Raw genomic sequence first — 23,164 nt, 5'->3', positions numbered from 1 at the left:
CATTGGAAGCTCACTTTGCACCGAACAAGAACCCCCGTTATCAGCGGCATTTATTTCGAATGGCGTTCCAGCAACCAATATTTTATTCACCTACGGGCTTTAGTCAAGACCTGTCAGTATGGCGCTCTAGAAGATAAACTGCTGTGTGATCAACTCATCCTGGCTAGTAACGATAAGAAAACCAGAGCAGCCCTATATCAAGCACCGAACCTTACACCGTTGTCGGACGTACTGCAGGTATTGCGGGTGGCCGCCGCCTCTAATGCACAACTAACCCAGATTGACACGGAAGTTCCAACGCTTACGTCCGAGGCCATAAATTATACTAGTTCCCGAGGAGCCGCATCGACGCGGCGAAAGTCTCAGCAGCCGTGGCGACGCCGCGCATCTTCATTACCGCCACAATACCAGCATGCAAGACAAAGGTCTTCATTTCCAAGTACCTCGAGTTACACTAATTGCGGGCATCACCGTCGTCATCAACCCGGTGAATCTTGCCCAGCATATGGACAACGTTGCAACAACTGCAATCGCTTGAATCACTTCGCGGCAGTTTGCAGGAGCAAACCTGAAGCTCACCACCAGTCCGTGAATTTTACAACAGAGACGCAATATTTTTATCAAGTCGACAACTTCCAACCACCATTTTCAACCCAGGACCAGCCGCTACATTCCTCAGATACATTAGGGCAACACTATCCACGATGGCTCTATCCACTATCGGGTGATCAACAGTCGGCCCAACAAGGTGCAAATTTCGTTCAAGATATTACACGTAATCAGATATACGAATCAACAGAGGACCTATTCCAGCTAGACGAACATCCGATGTGTCACAAAGCAGCACGTAAAAAACTCATTTGCACCCTATACGTAACCGAGTCATCCGTAAGTGGACAAAGGTACCCTATAAAATGTCAACTTGATACAGGAGCGACGTGCAACGTAATGAGCATTACCGACTTACAAAAGATTCGACGACCGTTGCCAATGTTTCCTCGCCAATCCTTAACCACTCTCACGATGTACGATGGCTAACTTATCAGCGTTCTGGGAGAGTACACTTTGTTGTTTGTTATGTACAGCCGGCTCAGTTGTAAAGCCCCTTACGTTCAAGATCATATCCGAACAGGGTCAATATAAGCCTCCCCTTTTATTGGCATCTACGTGCGTGGACATGGACCTCATACAAGTCAACGATGTATGTTACAGTCTTGACGTTGCCTCCAACCAATAGGCACTTGCTTCTGCCGCCACTTCCGCAAAAACGATCCTGGACGCTTTCCCTGACGTATTCGAAGGATTGGGTGAACTGCCAGGCGCTTATGAGATAGAAATGGACCAAGCCGTTAAGCTTGTCCAGCATGCGCCCCGTAGGGTTTCGGTGGCGTTGTTGCAACCCTTAAGAGTTAAGCTGGACGACTTAGAAGAACGAGGCATAATAACGAAGGTTACGACACCTACTGATTGGATAAGTAGTCTGGTTATTGTCCATAAGAAGAACAAAGCCCCATTGCAAGACTTTACCAATACAGCCTGTCGGCTGAGTTGCCAACAACCGAACAATATACGCATTTGCATCGATCCGAAAGACTTCAACAAAGGAACTAAACGACCAAAATTTCCGATGCCAACCCTCGACGATATCTTACCACGGTTAGCGGATGTAAAAATCTTTACAGTGTTGGACGCCAAAGACGGGTTCCACCAAGTCCGGTTAACGGAGAAAAGCTCCTTTTTAACAACGTTCTGGACAACGTTTGGAAGATACCGGTACTTAAGAATGCCCTTTGGAATTTCCTCCGCACCAGAGGAATTCCAACGTAAAATGGTTGAGCTGCTAGGAGGTCTGAAAGGTGTATTCGATATACTTGATGACATCTTAGTTGTGGGCTGTGGCGCAACTTTGGACGAAGCGATAAAAGATCACAATCAAAATCTAAAAGCGACACAACAACGAGCTAGAGAGGGTCACCTGAAACTAAACAGAAGTAAAATTCGATTGGCTCTTCAAGAGGTGACTTATATGGGACATACAATTTCGGCACAAGGCATTAAACCAGACCCGATGAAAGTAAATTACTTAAACCGCTATCTGCCGGCAATGTCCATAATCAAGGAGCCCTTCAGGGCCCTACTTGCAAAGAAAGCAGAGTACATCTGGCAAGACAGGAAGGCAGAAGCGTTCCAGATATTGAAAATCTTACTGACCGAGGCTCCGGTACTAGCATATTACGACCAACGTAAGGAAATCACAATCCAGTGTGATGCCTCTGAGGCGGGCTTGGGAGCAGTTTTACTTCAGGACGGGCGACCTGTTGCGTATGCGTCTCTAGCATTAACCATCAGTGATTGAAAAGGAGTGCTTGGCCATCGTATTTGGATGTGTCCGGTTGGATCATTACATCGGCTGCTCCCAGAAAATCAAGATAGAGACTGACCACAAGCCACTGATACCGATTTTTAAGAAACCTATGCGCATTGCACCGAAACTTCTTCAAAGAATGTTGTTGAAACTTCAATCCTATACGCTAGAAGTCCAATACAAACAAGGGACGACCCTCCACATCGCAGATATGCTTAGTCGAGCGTTCTTACCACATAGGGGACCAGCTCAATTGCCACATAAAGATATCTATCAGATTCAAGAAGGCGTCTGTGAGGTAATAGCGGCAGTAGACCCAATACGTTATCTAGCGGTAAGCTCGGCGACACGAGATCTAGTACGAAAGGCGACAGAAGAAGACGATTCTTTGGTAAAGTTGCGCTTACTGATTTTGGAAGGTTGGCCGATGGCAAAGCTAAACTTAGAGCCGAATTTACGGCAATACTGGCAATCGAGAGACGACTTAACGGTTGTTCAAGGGCTCATCCTAAAAGGACAACGCATGTTGATTCCTGCCTCAATTCGACAGACTATCATGGAACGCCTCCATTATAGTCATGCGGGTCACCAAGCAACTATCCGTAAAGCCAAAGATATGGTCTACTGACCGGGTATGGAGAGAGAGATCACAAAATATGTGAATCAGTGTAGCTCTTGTCAAGCGTTTTTAACTAAGCAATATCGCTTACCCCTGCAACCATTAGAAGTGCCGACCTTGCCATGGCAAATGGTCGCACAGGACGTATTTACACTACACAATGTCAATTATCTGGTTACTACAGCAGTCTGGTACTACAGCAATTATTGGGAAGTGGATAAGCTCTCTAACACGACGTCGACAACCATTATAAATCACACGAAAACCCATTTTGCCAGACATGGGATTCCTCAAGTCCTAATCACAGACAATGGTACTAACTTCGTCAGTCAAGAATACGCCGAGTTCTCAAAGGATTGGGGATTTTTACATATCACGACGCCACCATACCACAGCCAAGCCATCGGCAAGGCTGAATCGGCAGTCAAAATAGTAAAGAATATACTGAAGAAGGTGGACTACGCAAAACAAGACGTCATGCTTGCCATTCTCGACTGGAGAAATACACCACAAAAAGACGGCATCACGCCAGCAGAAAAATTGTATTTAAGGCAAACAAAATCGTTGCTACCTACGAACTTAGAAAAATTAGAACCAAAAGTAGTGCCTGATGTTCCGAAATTGAATTGCCAGCGGCAGAAAAACATGAAACGTTGGTACGATCGGGGAACTAAAGAGCTAGCCCCTCTTATCGAAGGACAACAAGTTAAAATCAACCCACGTAAGCGACACACTCCGTGGATGAATGGCACCTGTGAAAAACTAGTAGGCCCAAGGTCGTACTTAATAAGAACTGAGCATGGAAATATCCTACGAAGAAATCGACAAGACTTAAGAGAGATTCCTGGGATAAGGACTGTCATTCAGACCAAAAATTACCGACCACTGGAGACAAGATTAAGTAGGCCGGAAGTGTCAGCCTATCCATGGGTGCCGACATTTAACGGTCAAGCATCGTATCTCAACCACGTCAGACAAAGAAGCCTTAGCAACAGAAACAGTGAAATCAGGACGACGCTGCCACTTGGAGCCCAATCAAATAGTAGTCGGAGTTGTCAGACACATCAGAGAACACGACCAACCAATGTTCCCAGGCAATCATTGAGTCCAAATGGCGGTAGAGAAAGAGAGGTACAGAGTCAAATCCAGAATGAAGCAGCTCGGGATGAAACTGACCAGCCCATCCATCCAAATAGACTGACATTACGGGCCAACCCTGCAGTAACTTCGATAGGAGTGCGATGTTTACGTGCACCAGAAAGACTTTACAAACCTGACAGATACGAGGCTCAATGACAAGGGTCGAACTTATTACGTCAAGATTAATTTTTGTAGTGTTTGAGTTTTTTTGTTTATTAGAATGTGACATTTAGTTAATCGTTAATCATCTATCCATTTAAGTTTTAAGAGTAGCAATGTTAAACTATATATACTGTTTATAAATCTAAATAATGAACATTTAGTTAATCATTAATCTATTTAAGTTCAAAAGAGCCACAATGTTAAATAATATTTTGTATAGAAATCTAACTAAAAGGGGAAGATGTTGGTAGTAGACCTAATAGACAAAAGGGTCAAAGATTATCTCGCTTATCAATTGCGTATACGCCCCCCGATAAGAGATGACGTCATAGAAAACAGAGCACTGGCGCCACTTGGAAACTAGACACTGTATAGATAAGTCGCTTTAATAAAGATCTGAGTTAAACTTTATTTGTTTCGAATACTGTCAAATCATACCTACAAACACTTTTTGTTAACAAAATTAGACTGGCACGCTCCATATCTCAGGCCACGTTTGTCACATGGCAGGCAACTTTAATTAAATCTCGTTCTAAATTTCCTTCGACATGGAGCGTGCCACGAGAGTTTTGTTAACGAAAAGGCAGGGCGTTATGCGATTGGTCGGAGGTACTAATTTAAAATTATCTATGAAATCTAAAACTACACGTGTTTCACTATGCTGATTGGTCTTATTCTACAGGGCCGGTAGGCCCTTGTAGATATGACTTGATACCGTTTTGTAACGTTAAAGTAATATTCACCCGCTTTTGCTAAATTCCTATGGAGATTAACATGGGTTTTTCGTGATTTTTCCCCACCGATAACTTAAAAACTACGGCGAAGATACTTTTCGGAATTATCTTAAATTAACAATTAAGTATTCAGGGTGTGCTATCAGCCAGTTTGATCAAAACAATTAAGTCTAAGTATGTTAATTTTAGTTAATTACAGAAGTAAGGCTTTGACCATCGTGATTGGACATAATAATTAGCTAGATCTCTTGGAAAACTCAGTGTTATTACGTATCTATGGTGCAGTGGTTATCACGTCCGCTTCACACGCGGAAGGTCCCAGGTTCAAGCCCTGGTAGATACATGTTTTAACCATCTTGATTGGACAAAATAATTAGTTAGATCTCTTGGAAAACTTAGACTTACCACGTGTCTGTGGTTTAGTGGTTATAATATATATTGAACAATTATTTCACTTCACTTGGTTTAATAAGGTGACATAGGTAGCGTACTTTTTCCCTACTTTTAAAACCATTAAACTAAGTAATATTAGAAGTTCAATAGATTGTCTAAAAAAGATGTTAAAAGCCACTGTAAATGGTGCATAAATGCTTAATATTTCCTTAATACTTGCAAATAATATTAGTAAATGGCGTGAATTGATCATTGAAATGGGGTTAAAGTACACCCTAAATGATGTCTTTTATGGTACTGGAAAAAACAGCATATATGGTGTTTGAATGCCATTATATTTTAGAGTGCAAATGTATGACGGTAAAGCAAACATAATTATTCAAAATTTAATTACATTAAGACTGAAGTGACAGATATTATATAAAAACGTCTTGGTTTGGACCGAGGCCGAAAAAACAAACGATATGTGTGAGGTTTATCAATTGACTGAAGTTCAGATATTGCAATTTTTTTCTAGTTATTTTTATCCACTCAATCCTTAATCAATATTTAATTCGATCAACTGATTTTACTGTTAATCGATCTAGCCCCTCTAAATTAATTGAAAAAATTACATATCTACGCTTTTTCAAGAACAATTAGTTTCATGATAAAATGTTTTCGAAAATGTAATTGTTCTTGAAACAGCGTAGATATGTGATTTTTTCAATTAATTTAGAGGGACTAGATCGATTAACAGTAAAATCAGTTGATTGAATTAAATATTGATTAAGGATTGAGTGGATAAAAAAACTAGAAAAAAATTGCAATATCAGAAACTTCAGTCAATTGATAAACCTCACACATATCGTTTGTTTTTTCGGCCTCGGTCCAAACCAAGACGTTTTTATATAATTTATACTAGTCTCTGTCGTTATAGTTTAACAACCGTGCTTCTTTGTCAGTTATTATACCAAAAAACAGTTGTCATTAAATATTAGAAAATTTTCGCCAACACGAAGCCCGGTTTGCGCTTAAACGTTAATGAGAGAATTAATCAAACCTCAAATAGTCAACATGAGATAGGCCAAATATATTGTATGTGTGAACGTTTCACCTGAGTTTTCTGTCTATGATGAATACAATGAGAATCCTGTATTTTATAAAACTGTCTAGTGGATTTTAGATGTAATGGTATTTGCCCCTAAGTTTGAAATTAATTTTAAGTCTGTAATTAAACTGGTTGAATATTACTAAAAAAATTAGGTATTATGGCTCCGAAGATTTTCGATTAAGAAATTACTCAAATCAATTGTGTATACAGAAATAATAATTTATTGAATCAGCATATCTTTATATTTTATTTTCAATATTTTCATTCAAAAAAACTATTTTTCTTCTGCAAAATGCCAAAAACAGGTTTGCGAACTTTGTGAATTCACTGCAGTACACTTGAACCATTCTCGACTTCTTCCTCGTTCGTATTTAAATATGATATTGGAGCCAATTCACTGTATTTTTCAAGTTATCGCATACAATAACTCGTATTTATCGTAAGTTCGACAAGTTATCAACAAATCGGTATTCTACAACTTTTGCATTCAATTTTATCGTAGAACTATTTTGATAAGCGTGTGATAAATAAACAACAGGGTAAATCTTTTTGTTAAAATTTTATCGAAGGGACTTTCTGCCATATAAAAGGTCGACATGAAAAAGGACTTTTTTTAGTTTGTTTTCTGTTGTTTAATTTTGTACGAAAAAAACTTATTAGCTTTGCAATATTTTACGACTTTGAAATTTCGCGGAAAAACATTTTTTGGGCGAAAGGTGGAAACACTATCGTTTTTTAAAGAGCTAGTTTCATGGTCAACGTGGCTGCGAATGTTTTTATGTACCTCGAAATTTTGCGTCGCAAAAACTAGAAAATCAAAGAGCATTGAGAAGAGACAGAGTTTTAAGAGATCCTGAGAAAGCTTTTGAACTACCAACTTTTCAATTTATTATACTTTTTCGATTATATCGGTGCTTGGTTAATAAAATTTGCGAACGATTGGAACCAAGGCTTAGTAGAGATGCGATGAAAAAATTAAAATGAAGCTTCAAATCAATCAAGCAGTGTCTGGCTTATTCATCTCAGTCCCTTAAAATTTTTGTTTAACCTTGTTCACAAAAAAAGTGTAAATCAGTCTTTTAGATCTTGATTGCATTAGGCTTTTACGCGACTGGATCATATAAAACTGGCATTGATCAAGAGCTTTTTCTGGCAGTTAGCCAAGAAACGTTCAGTAGAGTTGTTCGAGATCAGAGGTGGGCAAATTCGCAAAATATACATTTAACAATATTTGCTTTTCGAAAAATAAACATAATTTCAAATATGAGCAAAACAAACATTTCAGAGTGTCTTACTTTTATAAAGGCAAAACTATTATTATCTTCAGAAGGTTAAATAAATATGTACCTCCTTTTGGGAAAGTAGTTTCTTAGTTGAAGATAGAAAATTTGGAAAGATAATAACATTTATCTAAAGAACTTTTTTAGTTTTTATGAAATTTGCTGTTGAACTTCAACGAAACATAGAAAACGTTATGTACTTCATGTTTAGAGTGTGAATGGGATAAAGGTTTTCGGTACATATGTTTACATTACTGAATCTCATCTGCACTCGCGGCGCGTTTGCTTCGAAGCATTGTTCCTTTCCTCTAAAATGCTTCGTGTATTTTATGAGAATGTTCAATAACGCAGATATAATATTCTTTTAGAAAAGGAGAAGGAAAAAATTTCCACGGATTTTGCGGTTAAGAGATAACAATTTTAATATTGTTGACATTTTACAGAGATATTCAATATTTCACCGTAATATTACCTTAAGTTCGTCAAATAAAAACAGAACTAAGGCAATTCGAGTTAATAGTATTTTACTTTAGTACGATATTAATTTAGTTAGACAAAATTTGTAAAATGACCGATTAATTTTAATACGTTAGGATGCTTCTATACTAAACCAACAATTGTCATTGAAATTATTGAAATGTTCATATTTGCAAGTCAGTCATGCATTTTATTTGCTCCGTTCGATATTCCGTATACGTCAAGATGTTTGCAACGTGTTTCAATGACAGATTTGCCCTTCTCGCTCTCTGATAATTTCCAGCCATACTAAATGATCTTTCAACATCAGCAGAACTAATTGGTATGGACAAGTAGCACCTGGCGAGATTGGAAAGGTGAGGAAATCTTTTTGCGTTATCACGCCAGTAGTCAAGGATGGCCTGCGACTCTGGAATACCGTCGTCATCTTCATCGGCTGATGGATATCTAAGATGATCTTCCGCGAGATAAATGTCAAGTTCTTTAGCTGGGCCATTGGGAGCCATGGGTGACGGAACACGTGTCAAGTAGCCTAGTTTCCCTGACCGCTTTTTGGAAACCTGCGCATCCACGGCTGTACGCACATTCATTGGGCATTTTATTCGTTGATAATGCTCACCCCAGGAAGGGATGCTGAAGTATTCTGCAAATATAGGATCACGATTGCATCGTTTTAATTAAATCAACAATAGCTACGGTAATGTGCAATAGCGAAATTAAAAAGATATGAAGTGTACAATGTGTTCAGCGAAATGAAAAAGATATGAAATGTGCAATGTGTTCAGCGAAATTAAAAAGATATGAAATCTGCATTTTTTAGGATAGCTACCATCAAATGGTGCTAGCTTTTGCCTTGGATCTAGCAACGTGCTTGTCACAAAGTCCACGTCCAAAACAGTATTTCGTCAAAGTGAATTGCTCGGCATTCGTAGACCTTGTCGAAGGCCTGAAGTAGTTCCCCGATTATTTCAGGTGCTAATATACCATTAGATTGCAGTCGATCTGTTGTGTCCTTTAAAGGTTTAAGTAAATGCAGTATTTTTTTAACCTCTTCAACCATGCCAGTGTGAAGAGTGGAAAAATCAATCGAAAGGTCCTTTTCTTCCTTTGCCTTGATGATAACGGCTTTGACAGCAGCAATCATGTTTGGCTAATTAATTAAACGAGACTTACATGTTGCAACATCATACGTTCTATATATTATCATTAAGCAGCTTGGAAAAACACAATGTGCCATAGTTGCTGAGTTTGTGAGGCTATTCTTTTTTACGAAGCTACTCAAAACAAAAGAAGATAACGTCCTTTTAAGAAGATAACGATCCTATTAAGATATACCTCAGATATACGCTCAATGGCGTAAAAGAGAACATTCCATCTAGTTCCACCAAGGGGAATTAAGTCCCTACCGTCAGTTCGTTTCTTTAATTCTTCTGTCCAAATAAGTGATTTACGAAAAAAGCCAATAATATCATTAATGATTTTAATAAAAGCAGTGGCATCAGCGTCCTTTTTAATAATGGCGTTGATTACTAGTTGTATCGAATGAGCCATACAGCCTTTACGCTTCCAAAAAGGATCAGGTACAACATTTAACTCCTCTAACGTGTCGTCATCTGAAAATTCGGAATCCACTATATGCCCAACAGGCTCTAAACCTAATATGGTATTCATAGAGCTCCAAAACTCTGTAAAAGAGGCACAATTATGCACAATGTTATGAATAAGGCATATACAGGGTGTTTCTAAAAGGTCTGGAAGAAATCAAGGAGGTTGTTCGTTGGGTCAAACAGAGTGAAAAATGTCTTTGGACCATTAGTCTAACGTGCTTCGTTGCTACGTTATGGGCCCTTGAAAATAGGCCTTAGAACAACGTAAATCGTCCGCATAGTGGAGGTAGAATTGTACAAATGACCAAATTGTTGTCTAATTTATTCATAAGCTAATGACCGAGATATAAGATAAATAATAAGGTTGTTAACTACTAGCAATGGTGCATAAACGTGTGCAACGGTCTTAAACTATGACCAGATAAATGCAGAGCTTTTCATTGAGAAGTGGTACGTAAACATTTCAAGTAAGACACTAAACTTTGGCCAGAACTACTTGACCTCAAAGTATGGCTTTACTACGTTTTAGTTTTAGATGTTCACAGAGAAGATTAAATGTGACAAGAAACCATCAAGTACCATAATGTTAATTTCATTATTAAACGGAATCAGGAAGTAATTCCAAAAAGTGTTTGAATTGCTTTACGTCGGCGTTGATACAAACTTGGGCACGTCGAATTAACGACTGTCCAACCCGTTCGAAAATCCCTGGAGTGTTGCGTATGGCTTCGCACTTCACGTTCATAAACTAAGTCCTTAAGGTAGCCCCAAAGAAAGAAATCGCAAGGGTTTAGGTCTGGAGATATGGCAGGCCACGCAACCGTTCCACCACGGCCTATCCACCTCAAAGGGAAAGTTTATTTAAGATGGGCCCTATCTAGGAGCGAAAAATGCGGTGGTGCACCGTTGTGCCTAAACCACATGTCTCGTCGCTTAGCCAATGGTACGTCGTCTAGTAGCTGGAACAAATTGCCTTGCAGAAATCGCAATTATGCCTCTCCGTTAAGCCTTGGTTGCAAGAAGAACGGTCCAATTAGATGATCACCCACAATTCCGCACCAGACGTTCAAGCTGAATTGAACTTGGTGAGCCCTAACACTAGTAGCGTGCGGATTTTGTTCCGCCCACTGATGCTTGCTGTGCATGTTCAATATGCCGTCACGGGAGAAACTTGCCTCATCAGTAACTACAAGGTTAGATAGTAAGGTAATATCATGACATCGAGCCCTAAACCATTGACAAAAGTCTAGTCATCTCGGATAATCCGTTTCGTTTAGTGCTTGGACCTTTTGTAGATGGTAAGGATGAAATTTATCTCCTCGGAGAATTCGCTAGACAAGTACGTGAGTTACCCCCCAATTGGCGCCCAACTTTCCTGGTGCTTGTTGCGGGACCATCCTCGAATATGTTGAGTACTTGTTCCTCCACAACTTCAGGAACGTCTTGAGCTATAGCCCCACGTTCCCGCAGGTTGGATCTTTCCTCCCTCTCTCAATCGTCTGTCGACAGCTTGGATAGTTTGTTGATTGGACAACTGTCTTTGAAGGAAGCGGTCCTGGTGCAAACGTTGAGCTTCCAATACAAATGCAGAGTATGCGGATATGCATCTGATGTATGGTCTCGCAGAGGGTAACAAACACCAGGAAAGTTGGGCGGCAATCGGGGGTAACTCACGCACTTGTCTGGCGAATTGTCCGAGAAAATAAATTTCATCCTTACCATCTACAAAAGGTCCAAGCACTTAACGAAACGGATTATCCGAGACGACTAGACTTTTCTCAATGGTTTATGGCTCGACGTCAAGATATTAACTTACCACCTAACCTTTAAGTTACTGGTGAGGCAAGTTTCTCCCGTGACGGCATATTGAACATGTACTACGAGCATCAGTGGGCGCAACAAAAACCGCACGCTACTAGTGTTAGGGCTCACCAAGTTCAATTCAGCTTGAACGTCTGGTGCGGAATTGTGGGTGATCATCTAATTGGACCGTTCTTTTTGGAACCAAGGCTTAACAGAGAGGCATAATTGCGATTTCTGCAAAAAAAAATTTCCAGCTACTAGACGACGTACCATTGGTTTTGCGACGAGACATGTAGTTTGGGCACGACGGGGCTCCGCCGCATTTTAACGTTATTTTATTATTTCTAGGGAACACCTATATCAGAACTTTTGTAAATTAAGGGTATAAAAGGTGATTGATTCACACTAAGAGGTAAGAAAATGCGCAATTGCGTGAATCTATGGTGGAAGCTCTGCCATTGGGAGGCTAGACGTTTCTCGTAACCCTAGCCGCTCGCTGCGTGTGGCGAATGTGGTGTGCACGAAAGACTATTGCATTGTGTTGTTGTTAGAAGCTATTAAATACCGGTTGGCATTGTTTGAAACATTTGGTAGCTAGACAGTAGATGAAACAATTGGTGGTTAGACAGTAGATGAAGGTGTAACGGATAGTTAATGATTGACCTTAAATAAGTTGGATATAGCAACGAAGTAACATTTTTCAAATTTCTGTATACTGCGAACGCGGTCCGGAAATTGCGAACACGTTTGCATCGACTTGCCAACTGCGAACACGGTAACAGACAGACACACAGATACGTTCAGTGCAATACCTCTCCGTGACGTCATCGTCACTCGGAGAGGTAAAATTCTACTTCATTACGCAATCTCCAATCTTGTTTTTCTAACGGTATATACGACATACACGTTTATCTGTACTTATTGACTTCTGACAACACCATCATATAAGTCTTCTGTGTATACCACATACACGCCAATCTGAAACATTGGCTTCTACTCCATTATCATCGTTGAGATTAAGATGTACGCGCGATCGGCTTAAGTTACGAGAAACGACTATAGCCTCCCAATGGCAGGGCTTCGACCAAACGTTCACGCAATAGCGCTTATTCCTACCATTAGTCAATCAATCGCCTTATATACCCTAAATTTCCAAAATTTGTGAAAACGGTTTACGCTAGAAGTCAAACGTCAACAATAGCTATATTTAAAATCATTTTAAGAATAACGTTTCTTTAAACCACTTAACTAGAATTAAGGTAAAATAGTGACGATTAAAAAAATTAATATCATTTATATTTATTTAATTATTAAAGATAATCTTCTTTCTTCGAAACGACTCAAGTGAAAGTTTATATAGAACGAGTTATGAAGCTTGCATCTGAATCGAAACACTATGCGCATATCAAAGTTAATATAAAGCGAGTAAAATAAAATTATCTCTTACAAAACCATAACATTTTCTTATTGTAGAATATTAAATGAAAATATATTAAATATATTTCGGCATTACGATTCTTTTTGTAGTTTTGTAGCTGAAAAGCTCTGTTTCATTTCAATATTGCAAGAACATCTTTTATATTAATATTTCAAATTTGGTGTTTACTTTTTAATTCAGTTTGACTACATTTATATACAGTGTAAACGTGAAATAAAACTTCCCTAGTTACACTGAATGCTACTTTTAAAGAATTTGGTTAGCGTTGTTCGGTTTGGTTCCATAAATTCGTGTGTCTTTGAGGAGGTCTTGACGGTTCACAGTGAGCCGAAAATTAAATACTTTTAAATGATATAAATCAGGTCCTTAAATATAACAATTGAGGATATACAGTAAAGGTTAAACGTAACCTTCGCACGCGTATCAATTCTTGCACGGTTGAATAAGGCTTACAGCAGAAGAAACGTTTACCCTTAATCAAATGGATTTGAGCAGCTATTTTGAAAGACTAATCTATGGTAACTCATTTGTTTTGAAAAACAATCATTTCAAAAAACACCTTTTACAGAGTCTATAGACACCTTTCTGGTATAATTTTAAACCTCGATTAAGGGTAATGTTTTAAACCTAACAGGAATTAAAAAGCACCAACGTCAATGGAATTTAAAAACACCAAATTAGTCTCAAAAAGACCTTTTTTTAAAGGGTTTATAAACACTTTTTCTGGCATTAATATACACCTCTATTCAAAGTGATTAAAACACCTAACAGGATATAAAAAGCACCTTCAGAGAAGGTATTATTTCGCACCGTTTTCAAAGGTGCGTATTGACATCCTCTCGAATGGTGCTTTTAAACACCAATAGGGGTGCTGCTGGGGATGTATTAGGAAGCCCCTCTAAAGGTGTCAAACAGTTCCATTTTTTTAACAGTGTACTAATTAATTAGAATTACTTATCAATTAGCACTAAGGTAATTAAAATTCAACTACCATTTTCAATTAGTAAATGTTGGTAATTAATTAGAATTACTTCTCAATTAGCACTAAGGTAATTAAAATTCAATTACCATTTTCAATTAGTAAATGTTGCTAATTAATTAGTTAGCTAATTGAATTTCTAATTAATTAGCACAGCTCTGAATTAAACCACACCGATAGTTGACTGCCTTCATTCTCTGATTTCCGTATAGTGCTTGTATCGACAACTTTCAAACAAGAACTGTTCTGGAATTTCACCCTTTGTAAGAGATTATTCAATCGACTTTCAAATACAATATATTTTTGCTCATTATAAAGATATCCTAGCCACTAGACCATATCGGGCTGGATGGAACAATTCTAAATATTATTCCTATAAATGTGTCTTTAAGTTTATTCTTCAAATGCAGTACAAAAGCAGTCGCTTCGATATCGTGAATCGAACCCGGGCCTTCTGGGTGAAAGCTAGATATCCTAGCCACTAAACCATATCGGACTTGTTTAGCCAAGTCTTAATTCTATTCATAAACCTAGGCTATATCCTTAAGTCTGTTCTTGAAAAGCGGTACAAAAGCACTAGCTCCGATACCGGGAATCGAACCCGGGCCTTCTGGGTGAGAGCCAGATATCCTAGCCACTAGACCATATCGGACTGGTTTGAGCAACCCTAGACATTATTCCTATAAATGTGTCTTTAAATTTTTTCTTTAAAAGCGGTACAAAGCACAGTCTCCGATACCGGGAATCGAACCCGGGCCTTCCGGGTGAAAGCCAGATATCCTAGCCTATAGACCTTATCGGACTTCCTCAACCAAGTCTTAATTCTATTCATAAACCTATATCCTTAAATCTATTCTTGAAAAGCGAAACAAAAGCACTCGCTCCGATACCGGGAATGGAACCCGGGCCTTCTGGGTGAAAGCCAGGTACCACTAGACCATATCGGACTGGTTGGCACAACCCAAAATATTATTCCTATGAATGTGTCTTTAAGTTTATTCTTCAAATGCGGGGTAAAAGGCAGGTATCCTAGCCACTAGACCATATCGGACTTCCTCAACCAAGTCTTAATTCTATTCATAAATCTATATCCTTAAATCTATTCTTGAAAAGCGAAACAAAAGCACTCGCACCGATACGGGAATCGAACCCGGGCCTTCTGGGTCAGAGCCAGATATCCTAGCAACAAGACCATATCGGACTGGATGGAACAATCCTAAATATTATTCCTATAAATGTGTCTTTAAGTTAAATCTTCAAAAGCGGTACATAAGCAGTCGCTCCGACACCGGGAATCGAACCCGGGCCTTCTGGGTGAAAGCCAGATATCCTAGCCACTAGACCTATCGGACTTGCCGAACCAAGTCTTAATTCTATTCATAAACCTATATCCTTAAGTCTATTCTTCAAAAGCTGTACAAAAAAACTCGCTCCGATACCGGGAATGAACCCGGGCCTTCCGGGTGAAAGCCAGATATCCTAGCCTATAGACCTTATCGGACTTCCTTAACCAAGTCTTAATTCTATTCATAAACCTATATCCTTAAATCTATTCTTGAAAAGCGAAACAAAAGCACTCGCTCCGATACCGGGAATCGAACCCGGGCCTTCTGGGTGAGAGCCATGTATCCTAGCCACTAAACCATACCGGACTTGCTCAACCAAGTCTTAATTCTATTCATAAACCTAGGCTATATCCTTAAGTCTGTTCTTTAAAAGCGGTACAAAAGCACTAGCTCCGATACCGGGAATCGAACCCGGGCCTTCTGGGTGAGAGCCAGATATCCTAGCAACAAGACCATATCGGACTGGATGGAACAATCCTAAATATTATTCCTATAAATGTGTCTTTAAGTTTATTCTTCAAAAGCGGTACATAAGCAGTCGCTCCGACACCGGGAATCGAACCCGGGCCTTCTGGGTGAAAGCCAGATATCCTAGCCACCAGACCTATCGGACTTGCCGAACCAAGTCTTAATTCTATTCATAAACCTATATCCTTAAGTCTATTCTTCAAAAGCTGTACAAAAAAACTCGCTCCGATACCGGGAATCGCTCCCGGGCCTTCTGGGTGAAAGCCAGGTATCCTACCCACTAGACCATATCTGACTTGCTCAACCAAGTCTTAATTCTATTCATAAACCTATATCCTTAAGTCTATTCTTGAAAAGCGGTACAAAAGCACTAGCTCCGATACCGGGAATCGAACCCGGGCCTTCTGGGTGAAAGCCAGATATCCTAGCCACTAGACCATATCGGACTGGCTTGAGCAACCCTAGACATTATTCCTATAAATGTGTCTTTAAATTTATTCTTTAAAAGCGGTACAAAGCACAGTCTCCGATACCGGGAATCGAACCCGGGCCTTCTGGGTGAAAGCCAGGTATCCTAGCCACTAGACCATATCGGACTTGCTCAACCAAGTCTTAATTCTATTCGTAAACCTATATCCTTAAGTCTATTCTTGAAAAGCGGTACAAAGCACAGTCTCCGATACCGGGAATCGAACCCGGGCCTTCTGGGTGAAAGCCAGATATCCTAGCCACTAGACCATATCGGACTGGTTTGAGCAACCCTAGATATTATTCGTATAAATGTGTCTTTAAATTTATTCTTTAAAAGCTGTACAAAGAGCAGTCTCCGGTACCGGGAAACGAACCCGTGCCTTCCGGGTGAAAGCCAGATATCCTAGCCACTAGACCATATCGGACTTGCTCAACCAAGTCTTAATTCTATTCATAAACCTATATCCTTAAGTCTATTCTTGAAAAGCGGTACAAAGCACTCGCTCCGATACCGGAAATCGAACCCGGGCCTTCTGGGTGAGAGCCAGATATCCTAGCCACTAGACCATATCGGACTGGTTGGAACAACCCTAAATATTCCTATAAATGTGTCTTTAAATGTATTCTTAAAAAGCGGTACAAAGCACAGTCTCCGATACCGGGAATCGAACCCGGGCCTTCTGGGTGAAAACGAGGTATCCTACCCAAGAGACCATATCGGACTTGCTCAAACAAGTCTTAATTCAATTCATAAACCTATATCCTTAAGTCTATTCTTCAAAACCTGTACAAAAGCACACGCTCCGATACCGGGAATCGAACCCGGGCCGTATGGGTGAAAGCCAGATATCCTAGCCTATAAACCTTATCGGACTTCCTCAACCAAGTCTTAATTCTATTCATAAACCTATATCCTTAAATCTATTCTTGAAAAGCGAAACAAAAGCACTCGCTCCGATACCGGGAATCGAACCCGGGCCTTCTGGGTGAAAGCCAGGTACCACTAGACCATATCGGACTGGTTGGCACAACCCAAAATATTATTCCTATGAATGTGTCTTTAAGTTTATTCTTCAAATGCGGGGTAAAAGGCAGGTATCCTAGCCACTAGACCATATCGGACTTCCTCAACCAAGTCTTAATTCTATTCATAAATCTATATCCTTAAATCTATTCTTGAAAAGCGAAACAAAAGCACTCGCTCCGATACCGGGAATCGAACCCGGGCCTTCTGGGTGAGAGCCAGATATCCTAGCCACTAGACCATATCGGACTGGTTTGAGCAACCCTAGACATTATTCCTATAAATGTGTCTTTAAATTTTTTCTTTAAAACGGTACAAAGCACAGTCTCCGATACCGGGAATCGAACCCGGGCCTTCCGGGTGAAAGCCAGATATCCTAGCCTATAGACCTTATCGGACTTCCTCAACCAAGTCTTAATTCTATTCATAAACCTATATCCTTAAATCTATTCTTGAAAAGCGAAACAAAAGCACTCGCTCCGATACCGGGAATGGAACCCGGGCCTTCTGGGTGAAAGCCAGGTACCACTAGACCATATCGGACTGGTTGGCACAACCCAAAATATTATTCCTATGAATGTGTCTTTAAGTTTATTCTTCAAATGCGGGGTAAAAGGCAGGTATCCTAGCCACTAGACCATATCGGACTTCCTCAACCAAGTCTTAATTCTATTCATAAATCTATATCCTTAAATCTATTCTTGAAAAGCGAAACAAAAGCACTCGCACCGATACGGGAATCGAACCCGGGCCTTCTGGGTCAGAGCCAGATATCCTAGCAACAAGACCATATCGGACTGGATGGAACAATCCTAAATATTATTCCTATAAATGTGTCTTTAAGTTAAATCTTCAAAAGCGGTACATAAGCAGTCGCTCCGACACCGGGAATCGAACCCGGGCCTTCTGGGTGAAAGCCAGATATCCTAGCCACTAGACCTATCGGACTTCCCGAACCAAGTCTTAATTCTATTCATAAACCTATATCCTTAAGTCTATTCTTCAAAAGCTGTACAAAAAAACTCGCTCCGATACCGGGAATGAACCCGGGCCTTCCGGGTGAAAGCCAGATATCCTAGCCTATAGACCTTATCGGACTTCCTTAACCAAGTCTTAATTCTATTCATAAACCTATATCCTTAAATCTATTCTTGAAAAGCGAAACAAAAGCACTCGCTCCGATACCGGGAATCGAACCCGGGCCTTCTGGGTGAGAGCCATGTATCCTAGCCACTAAACCATACCGGACTTGCTCAACCAAGTCTTAATTCTATTCATAAACCTAGGCTATATCCTTAAGTCTGTTCTTTAAAAGCGGTACAAAAGCACTAGCTCCGATACCGGGAATCGAACCCGGGCCTTCTGGGTGAGAGCCAGATATCCTAGCAACAAGACCATATCGGACTGGATGGAACAATCCTAAATATTATTCCTATAAATGTGTCTTTAAGTTTATTCTTCAAAAGCGGTACATAAGCAGTCGCTCCGACACCGGGAATCGAACCCGGGCCTTCTGGGTGAAAGCCAGATATCCTAGCCACCAGACCTATCGGACTTGCCGAACCAAGTCTTAATTCTATTCATAAACCTATATCCTTAAGTCTATTCTTCAAAAGCTGTACAAAAAAACTCGCTCCGATACCGGGAATCGCTCCCGGGCCTTCTGGGTGAAAGCCAGGTATCCTACCCACTAGACCATATCTGACTTGCTCAACCAAGTCTTAATTCTATTCATAAACCTATATCCTTAAGTCTATTCTTGAAAAGCGGTACAAAAGCACTAGCTCCGATACCGGGAATCGAACCCGGGCCTTCTGGGTGAAAGCCAGATATCCTAGCCACTAGACCATATCGGACTGGCTTGAGCAACCCTAGACATTATTCCTATAAATGTGTCTTTAAATTTATTCTTTAAAAGCGGTACAAAGCACAGTCTCCGATACCGGGAATCGAACCCGGGCCTTCTGGGTGAAAGCCAGGTATCCTAGCCACTAGACCATATCGGACTTGCTCAACCAAGTCTTAATTCTATTCGTAAACCTATATCCTTAAGTCTATTCTTGAAAAGCGGTACAAAGCACAGTCTCCGATACCGGGAATCGAACCCGGGCCTTCTGGGTGAAAGCCAGATATCCTAGCCACTAGACCATATCGGACTGGTTTGAGCAACCCTAGATATTATTCGTATAAATGTGTCTTTAAATTTATTCTTTAAAAGCTGTACAAAGAACAGTCTCCGGTACCGGGAATCGAACCCGTGCCTTCCGGGTGAAAGCCAGATATCCTAGCCACTAGACCATATCGGACTTGCTCAACCAAGTCTTAATTCTATTCATAAACCTATATCCTTAAGTCTATTCTTGAAAAGCGGTACAAAGCACTCGCTCCGATACCGGAAATCGAACCCGGGCCTTCTGGGTGAGAGCCAGATATCCTAGCCACTAGACCATATCGGACTGGTTGGAACAACCCTAAATATTCCTATAAATGTGTCTTTAAATGTATTCTTAAAAAGCGGTACAAAGCACAGTCTCCGATACCGGGAATCGAACCCGGGCCTTCTGGGTGAAAACGAGGTATCCTACCCAAGAGACCATATCGGACTTGCTCAAACAAGTCTTAATTCAATTCATAAACCTATATCCTTAAGTCTATTCTTCAAAACCTGTACAAAAGCACACGCTCCGATACCGGGAATCGAACCCGGGCCGTATGGGTGAAAGCCAGATATCCTAGCCTATAGACCTTATCGGACTTCCTCAACCAAGTCTTAATTCTATTCATAAACCTATATCCTTAAATCTATTCTTGAAAAGCGAAACAAAAGCACTCGCTCCGATACCGGGAATCGAACCCGGGCCTTCTGGGTGAAAGCCAGGTACCACTAGACCATATCGGACTGGTTGGCACAACCCAAAATATTATTCCTATGAATGTGTCTTTAAGTTTATTCTTCAAATGCGGGGTAAAAGGCAGGTATCCTAGCCACTAGACCATATCGGACTTTCTCAACCAAGTCTTAATTCTATTCATAAATCTATATCCTTAAATCTATTCTTGAAAAGCGAAACAAAAGCACTCGCTCCGATACCGGGAATCGAACCCGGGCCTTCTGGGTGAGAGCCAGATATCCTAGCAACAAGACCTATCGGACTTGCCGAACCAAGTCTTAATTCTATTCATAAACCTATATCCTTAAGTCTATTCTTCAAAAGCTGTACAAAAAAACTCGCTCCGATACCGGGAATGAACCCGGGCCTTCCGGGTGAAAGCCAGATATTCTAGCCTATAGACCATATCGGACTTGCTCAACCAAGTCTTAATTCTATTCGTAAACCTATATCCTTAAGTCTATTCTTGAAAAGCGGTACAAAGCACAGTCTCCGATACCGGGAATCGAACCCGGGCCTTCTGGGTGAAAGCCAGATATCCTAGCCACTAGACCATATCGGACTGGTTTGAGCAACCCTAGATATTATTCGTATAAATGTGTCTTTAAATTTATTCTTTAAAAGCTGTACAAAGAACAGTCTCCGGTACCGGGAATCGAACCCGTGCCTTCCGGGTGAAAGCCAGATATCCTAGCCACTAGACCATATCGGACTTGCTCAACTAAGTCTTAATTCTATTCATAAACCTATATCCTTAAGTCTATTCTTGAAAAGCGGTACAAAGCACTCGCTCCGATACCGGAAATCGAACCCGGGCCTTCTGGGTGAGAGCCAGATATCCTAGCCACTAGACCATATCGGACTGGTTGGAACAACCCTAAATATTCCTATAAATGTGTCTTTAAATGTATTCTTAAAAAGCGGTACAAAGCACAGTCTCCGATACCGGGAATCGAACCCGGGCCTTCTGGGTGAAAACGAGGTATCCTACCCAAGAGACCATATCGGACTTGCTCAAACAGGTCTTAATTCAATTCATAAACCTATATCCTTAAGTCTTTTCTTCAAAACCTGTACAAAAGCACTCGCTCCGATACCGGGAATCGAACCCGGGCCGTATGGGTGAAAGCCAGATATCCTAGCCTATAGACCTTATCGGACTTCCTCAACCAAGTCTTAATTCTATTCATAAACCTATATCCTTAAATCTATTCTTGAAAAGCGAAACAAAAGCACTCGCTCCGATACCGGGAATCGAACCCGGGCCTTCTGGGTGAAAGCCAGGTACCACTAGACCATATCGGACTGGTTGGCACAACCCAAAATATTATTCCTATGAATGTGTCTTTAAGTTTATTCTTCAAATCGGACTTCCTCAACCAAGTCTTAATTCTATTCATAAATCTATATCCTTAAATCTATTCTTGAAAAGCGAAACAAAAGCACTCGCTCCGATACCGGGAATCGAACCCGGGCCTTCTGGGTGAGAGCCAGATATCCTAGCAACAAGACCATATCGGACTGGATGGTACAATCCTAAATATTATTCCTATAAATGTGTCTTTAAATTTATTCTTCAAAAGCGGTACATAAGCAGTCGCTCCGACACCGGGAATCAAACCCGGGCCTTCTGGGTGAAAGCCAGATATCCTAGCCACTAGACCTATCGGACTTGCCGAACCAAGTCTTAATTCTATTCATAAACCTATATCCTTAAGTCTATTCTTCAAAAGCTGTACAAAAAAACTCGCTCCGATACCGGGAATGAACCCGGGCCTTCCGGGTGAAAGCCAGATATCCTAGCCTATAGACCTTATCGGACTTCCTCAACCAAGTCTTAATTCTATTCATAAACCTATATCCTTAAATCTATTCTTGAAAAGCGAAACAAAAGCACTCGCTCCGATACCGGGAATCGAACCCGGGCCTTCTGGGTGAGAGCCATGTATCCTAGCCACTAAACCATACCGGACTTGCTCAACCAAGTCTTAATTCTATTCATAAACCTAGGCTATATCCTTAAGTCTGTTCTTTAAAAGCGGTACAAAAGCACTAGCTCCGATACCGGGAATCGAACCCGGGCCTTCTGGGTGAGAGCCAGATATCCTAGCAACAAGACCATATCGGACTGGATGGAACAATCCTAAATATTATTCCTATAAATGTGTCTTTAAGTTTATTCTTCAAAAGCGGTACATAAGCAGTCGCTCCGACACTGGGAATCGAACCCGGGCCCTCTGGGTGAAAGCCAGATATCCTAGCCTCTAGACCTATCGGACTTGCCGAACCAAGTCTTAATTCTATTCATAAACCTATATCCTTAAGTCTATTCTTCAAAAGCTGTACAAAAAAACTCGCTCCGATACCGGGAATGAACCCGGGCCTTCCGGGTGAAAGCCAGATATTCTAGCCTATAGACCATATCGGACTTGCTCAACCAAGTCTTAATTCTATTCGTAAACCTATATCCTTAAGTCTATTCTTGAAAAGCGGTACAAAGCACAGTCTCCGATACCGGGAATCGAACCCGGGCCTTCTGGGTGAAAGCCAGATATTCTAGCCTATAGACCATATCGGACTTGCTCAACCAAGTCTTAATTCTATTCGTAAACCTATATCCTTAAGTCTATTCTTGAAAAGCGGTACAAAGCACAGTCTCCGATACCGGGAATCGAACCCGGGCCTTCTGGGTGAAAGCCAGATATCCTAGCCACTAGACCATATCGGACTGGTTTGAGCAACCCTAGATATTATTCGTATAAATGTGTCTTTAAATTTATTCTTTAAAAGCTGTACAAAGAACAGTCTCCGGTACCGGGAATCGAACCCGTGCCTTCCGGGTGAAAGCCAGATATCCTAGCCACTAGACCATAT

General features: G+C 40.6%; 1 protein-coding gene and 18 non-coding genes across 19 annotated transcripts; 2 read left to right on the top strand and 17 right to left on the bottom strand.

The window, feature by feature from the left end:
• Window positions 1–2,474: 2,474 nt before the first annotated feature.
• LOC149634462 (uncharacterized) lies at window positions 2,475–2,993 on the top strand. Its single transcript, XM_089851028.1, has one exon. The coding sequence runs from the start codon at window positions 2,475–2,477 to the stop codon at window positions 2,991–2,993; it is 519 nt and encodes a 172-aa protein (XP_089707154.1).
• Window positions 2,994–5,290: 2,297 nt separating this feature from the next.
• TRNAV-CAC (transfer RNA valine (anticodon CAC)) lies at window positions 5,291–5,363 on the top strand. The gene has a single exon. It is a non-coding gene; the product is annotated as a tRNA-Val (tRNA).
• A 9,307-nt stretch (window positions 5,364–14,670) lies between these two features.
• TRNAE-CUC (transfer RNA glutamic acid (anticodon CUC)) lies at window positions 14,671–14,742 on the bottom strand. The gene has a single exon. It is a non-coding gene; the product is annotated as a tRNA-Glu (tRNA).
• A 1,084-nt stretch (window positions 14,743–15,826) lies between these two features.
• Window positions 15,827–15,898, bottom strand: TRNAE-CUC (transfer RNA glutamic acid (anticodon CUC)). Its single transcript has one exon. It is a non-coding gene; the product is annotated as a tRNA-Glu (tRNA).
• A 380-nt stretch (window positions 15,899–16,278) lies between these two features.
• Window positions 16,279–16,350, bottom strand: TRNAE-UUC (transfer RNA glutamic acid (anticodon UUC)). The gene has a single exon. It is a non-coding gene; the product is annotated as a tRNA-Glu (tRNA).
• Window positions 16,351–16,428: 78 nt separating this feature from the next.
• Window positions 16,429–16,500, bottom strand: TRNAE-UUC (transfer RNA glutamic acid (anticodon UUC)). The gene has a single exon. It is a non-coding gene; the product is annotated as a tRNA-Glu (tRNA).
• Window positions 16,501–16,578: 78 nt separating this feature from the next.
• On the bottom strand, window positions 16,579–16,650 carry TRNAE-UUC (transfer RNA glutamic acid (anticodon UUC)). Its single transcript has one exon. It is a non-coding gene; the product is annotated as a tRNA-Glu (tRNA).
• A 228-nt stretch (window positions 16,651–16,878) lies between these two features.
• Window positions 16,879–16,950, bottom strand: TRNAE-CUC (transfer RNA glutamic acid (anticodon CUC)). The gene has a single exon. It is a non-coding gene; the product is annotated as a tRNA-Glu (tRNA).
• Window positions 16,951–17,576: 626 nt separating this feature from the next.
• On the bottom strand, window positions 17,577–17,648 carry TRNAE-CUC (transfer RNA glutamic acid (anticodon CUC)). Its single transcript has one exon. It is a non-coding gene; the product is annotated as a tRNA-Glu (tRNA).
• Window positions 17,649–18,731: 1,083 nt separating this feature from the next.
• Window positions 18,732–18,803, bottom strand: TRNAE-CUC (transfer RNA glutamic acid (anticodon CUC)). Its single transcript has one exon. It is a non-coding gene; the product is annotated as a tRNA-Glu (tRNA).
• A 380-nt stretch (window positions 18,804–19,183) lies between these two features.
• On the bottom strand, window positions 19,184–19,255 carry TRNAE-UUC (transfer RNA glutamic acid (anticodon UUC)). Its single transcript has one exon. It is a non-coding gene; the product is annotated as a tRNA-Glu (tRNA).
• Window positions 19,256–19,333: 78 nt separating this feature from the next.
• Window positions 19,334–19,405, bottom strand: TRNAE-UUC (transfer RNA glutamic acid (anticodon UUC)). Its single transcript has one exon. It is a non-coding gene; the product is annotated as a tRNA-Glu (tRNA).
• A 78-nt stretch (window positions 19,406–19,483) lies between these two features.
• TRNAE-UUC (transfer RNA glutamic acid (anticodon UUC)) lies at window positions 19,484–19,555 on the bottom strand. The gene has a single exon. It is a non-coding gene; the product is annotated as a tRNA-Glu (tRNA).
• Window positions 19,556–19,783: 228 nt separating this feature from the next.
• TRNAE-CUC (transfer RNA glutamic acid (anticodon CUC)) lies at window positions 19,784–19,855 on the bottom strand. The gene has a single exon. It is a non-coding gene; the product is annotated as a tRNA-Glu (tRNA).
• A 925-nt stretch (window positions 19,856–20,780) lies between these two features.
• TRNAE-UUC (transfer RNA glutamic acid (anticodon UUC)) lies at window positions 20,781–20,852 on the bottom strand. The gene has a single exon. It is a non-coding gene; the product is annotated as a tRNA-Glu (tRNA).
• A 228-nt stretch (window positions 20,853–21,080) lies between these two features.
• TRNAE-CUC (transfer RNA glutamic acid (anticodon CUC)) lies at window positions 21,081–21,152 on the bottom strand. Its single transcript has one exon. It is a non-coding gene; the product is annotated as a tRNA-Glu (tRNA).
• Window positions 21,153–21,739: 587 nt separating this feature from the next.
• Window positions 21,740–21,811, bottom strand: TRNAE-CUC (transfer RNA glutamic acid (anticodon CUC)). The gene has a single exon. It is a non-coding gene; the product is annotated as a tRNA-Glu (tRNA).
• A 535-nt stretch (window positions 21,812–22,346) lies between these two features.
• On the bottom strand, window positions 22,347–22,418 carry TRNAE-CUC (transfer RNA glutamic acid (anticodon CUC)). The gene has a single exon. It is a non-coding gene; the product is annotated as a tRNA-Glu (tRNA).
• A 528-nt stretch (window positions 22,419–22,946) lies between these two features.
• On the bottom strand, window positions 22,947–23,018 carry TRNAE-UUC (transfer RNA glutamic acid (anticodon UUC)). The gene has a single exon. It is a non-coding gene; the product is annotated as a tRNA-Glu (tRNA).
• Window positions 23,019–23,164: the final 146 nt, after the last annotated feature.

This window comes from Phalangium opilio, unplaced genomic scaffold (assembly GCF_054372755.1).
Source record: "Phalangium opilio isolate 3A_F unplaced genomic scaffold, DU_Popi_V2 ptg000098l_1, whole genome shotgun sequence".
Classification (NCBI taxonomy): Eukaryota; Metazoa; Arthropoda; class Arachnida; order Opiliones; family Phalangiidae; genus Phalangium; species Phalangium opilio.
The sequence above is the reverse complement of the archived record's forward strand: the minus strand, read 5'-3'. Positions and strand labels throughout refer to the sequence as shown.

Excerpts from the sequence above, each read along its gene's own strand:
- LOC149634462 (XM_089851028.1), top strand. The coding sequence starts at position 2,475 with ATGCGCATTGCACCGAAACTTCTTCAAAGAATGTTGTTGAAACTTCAA.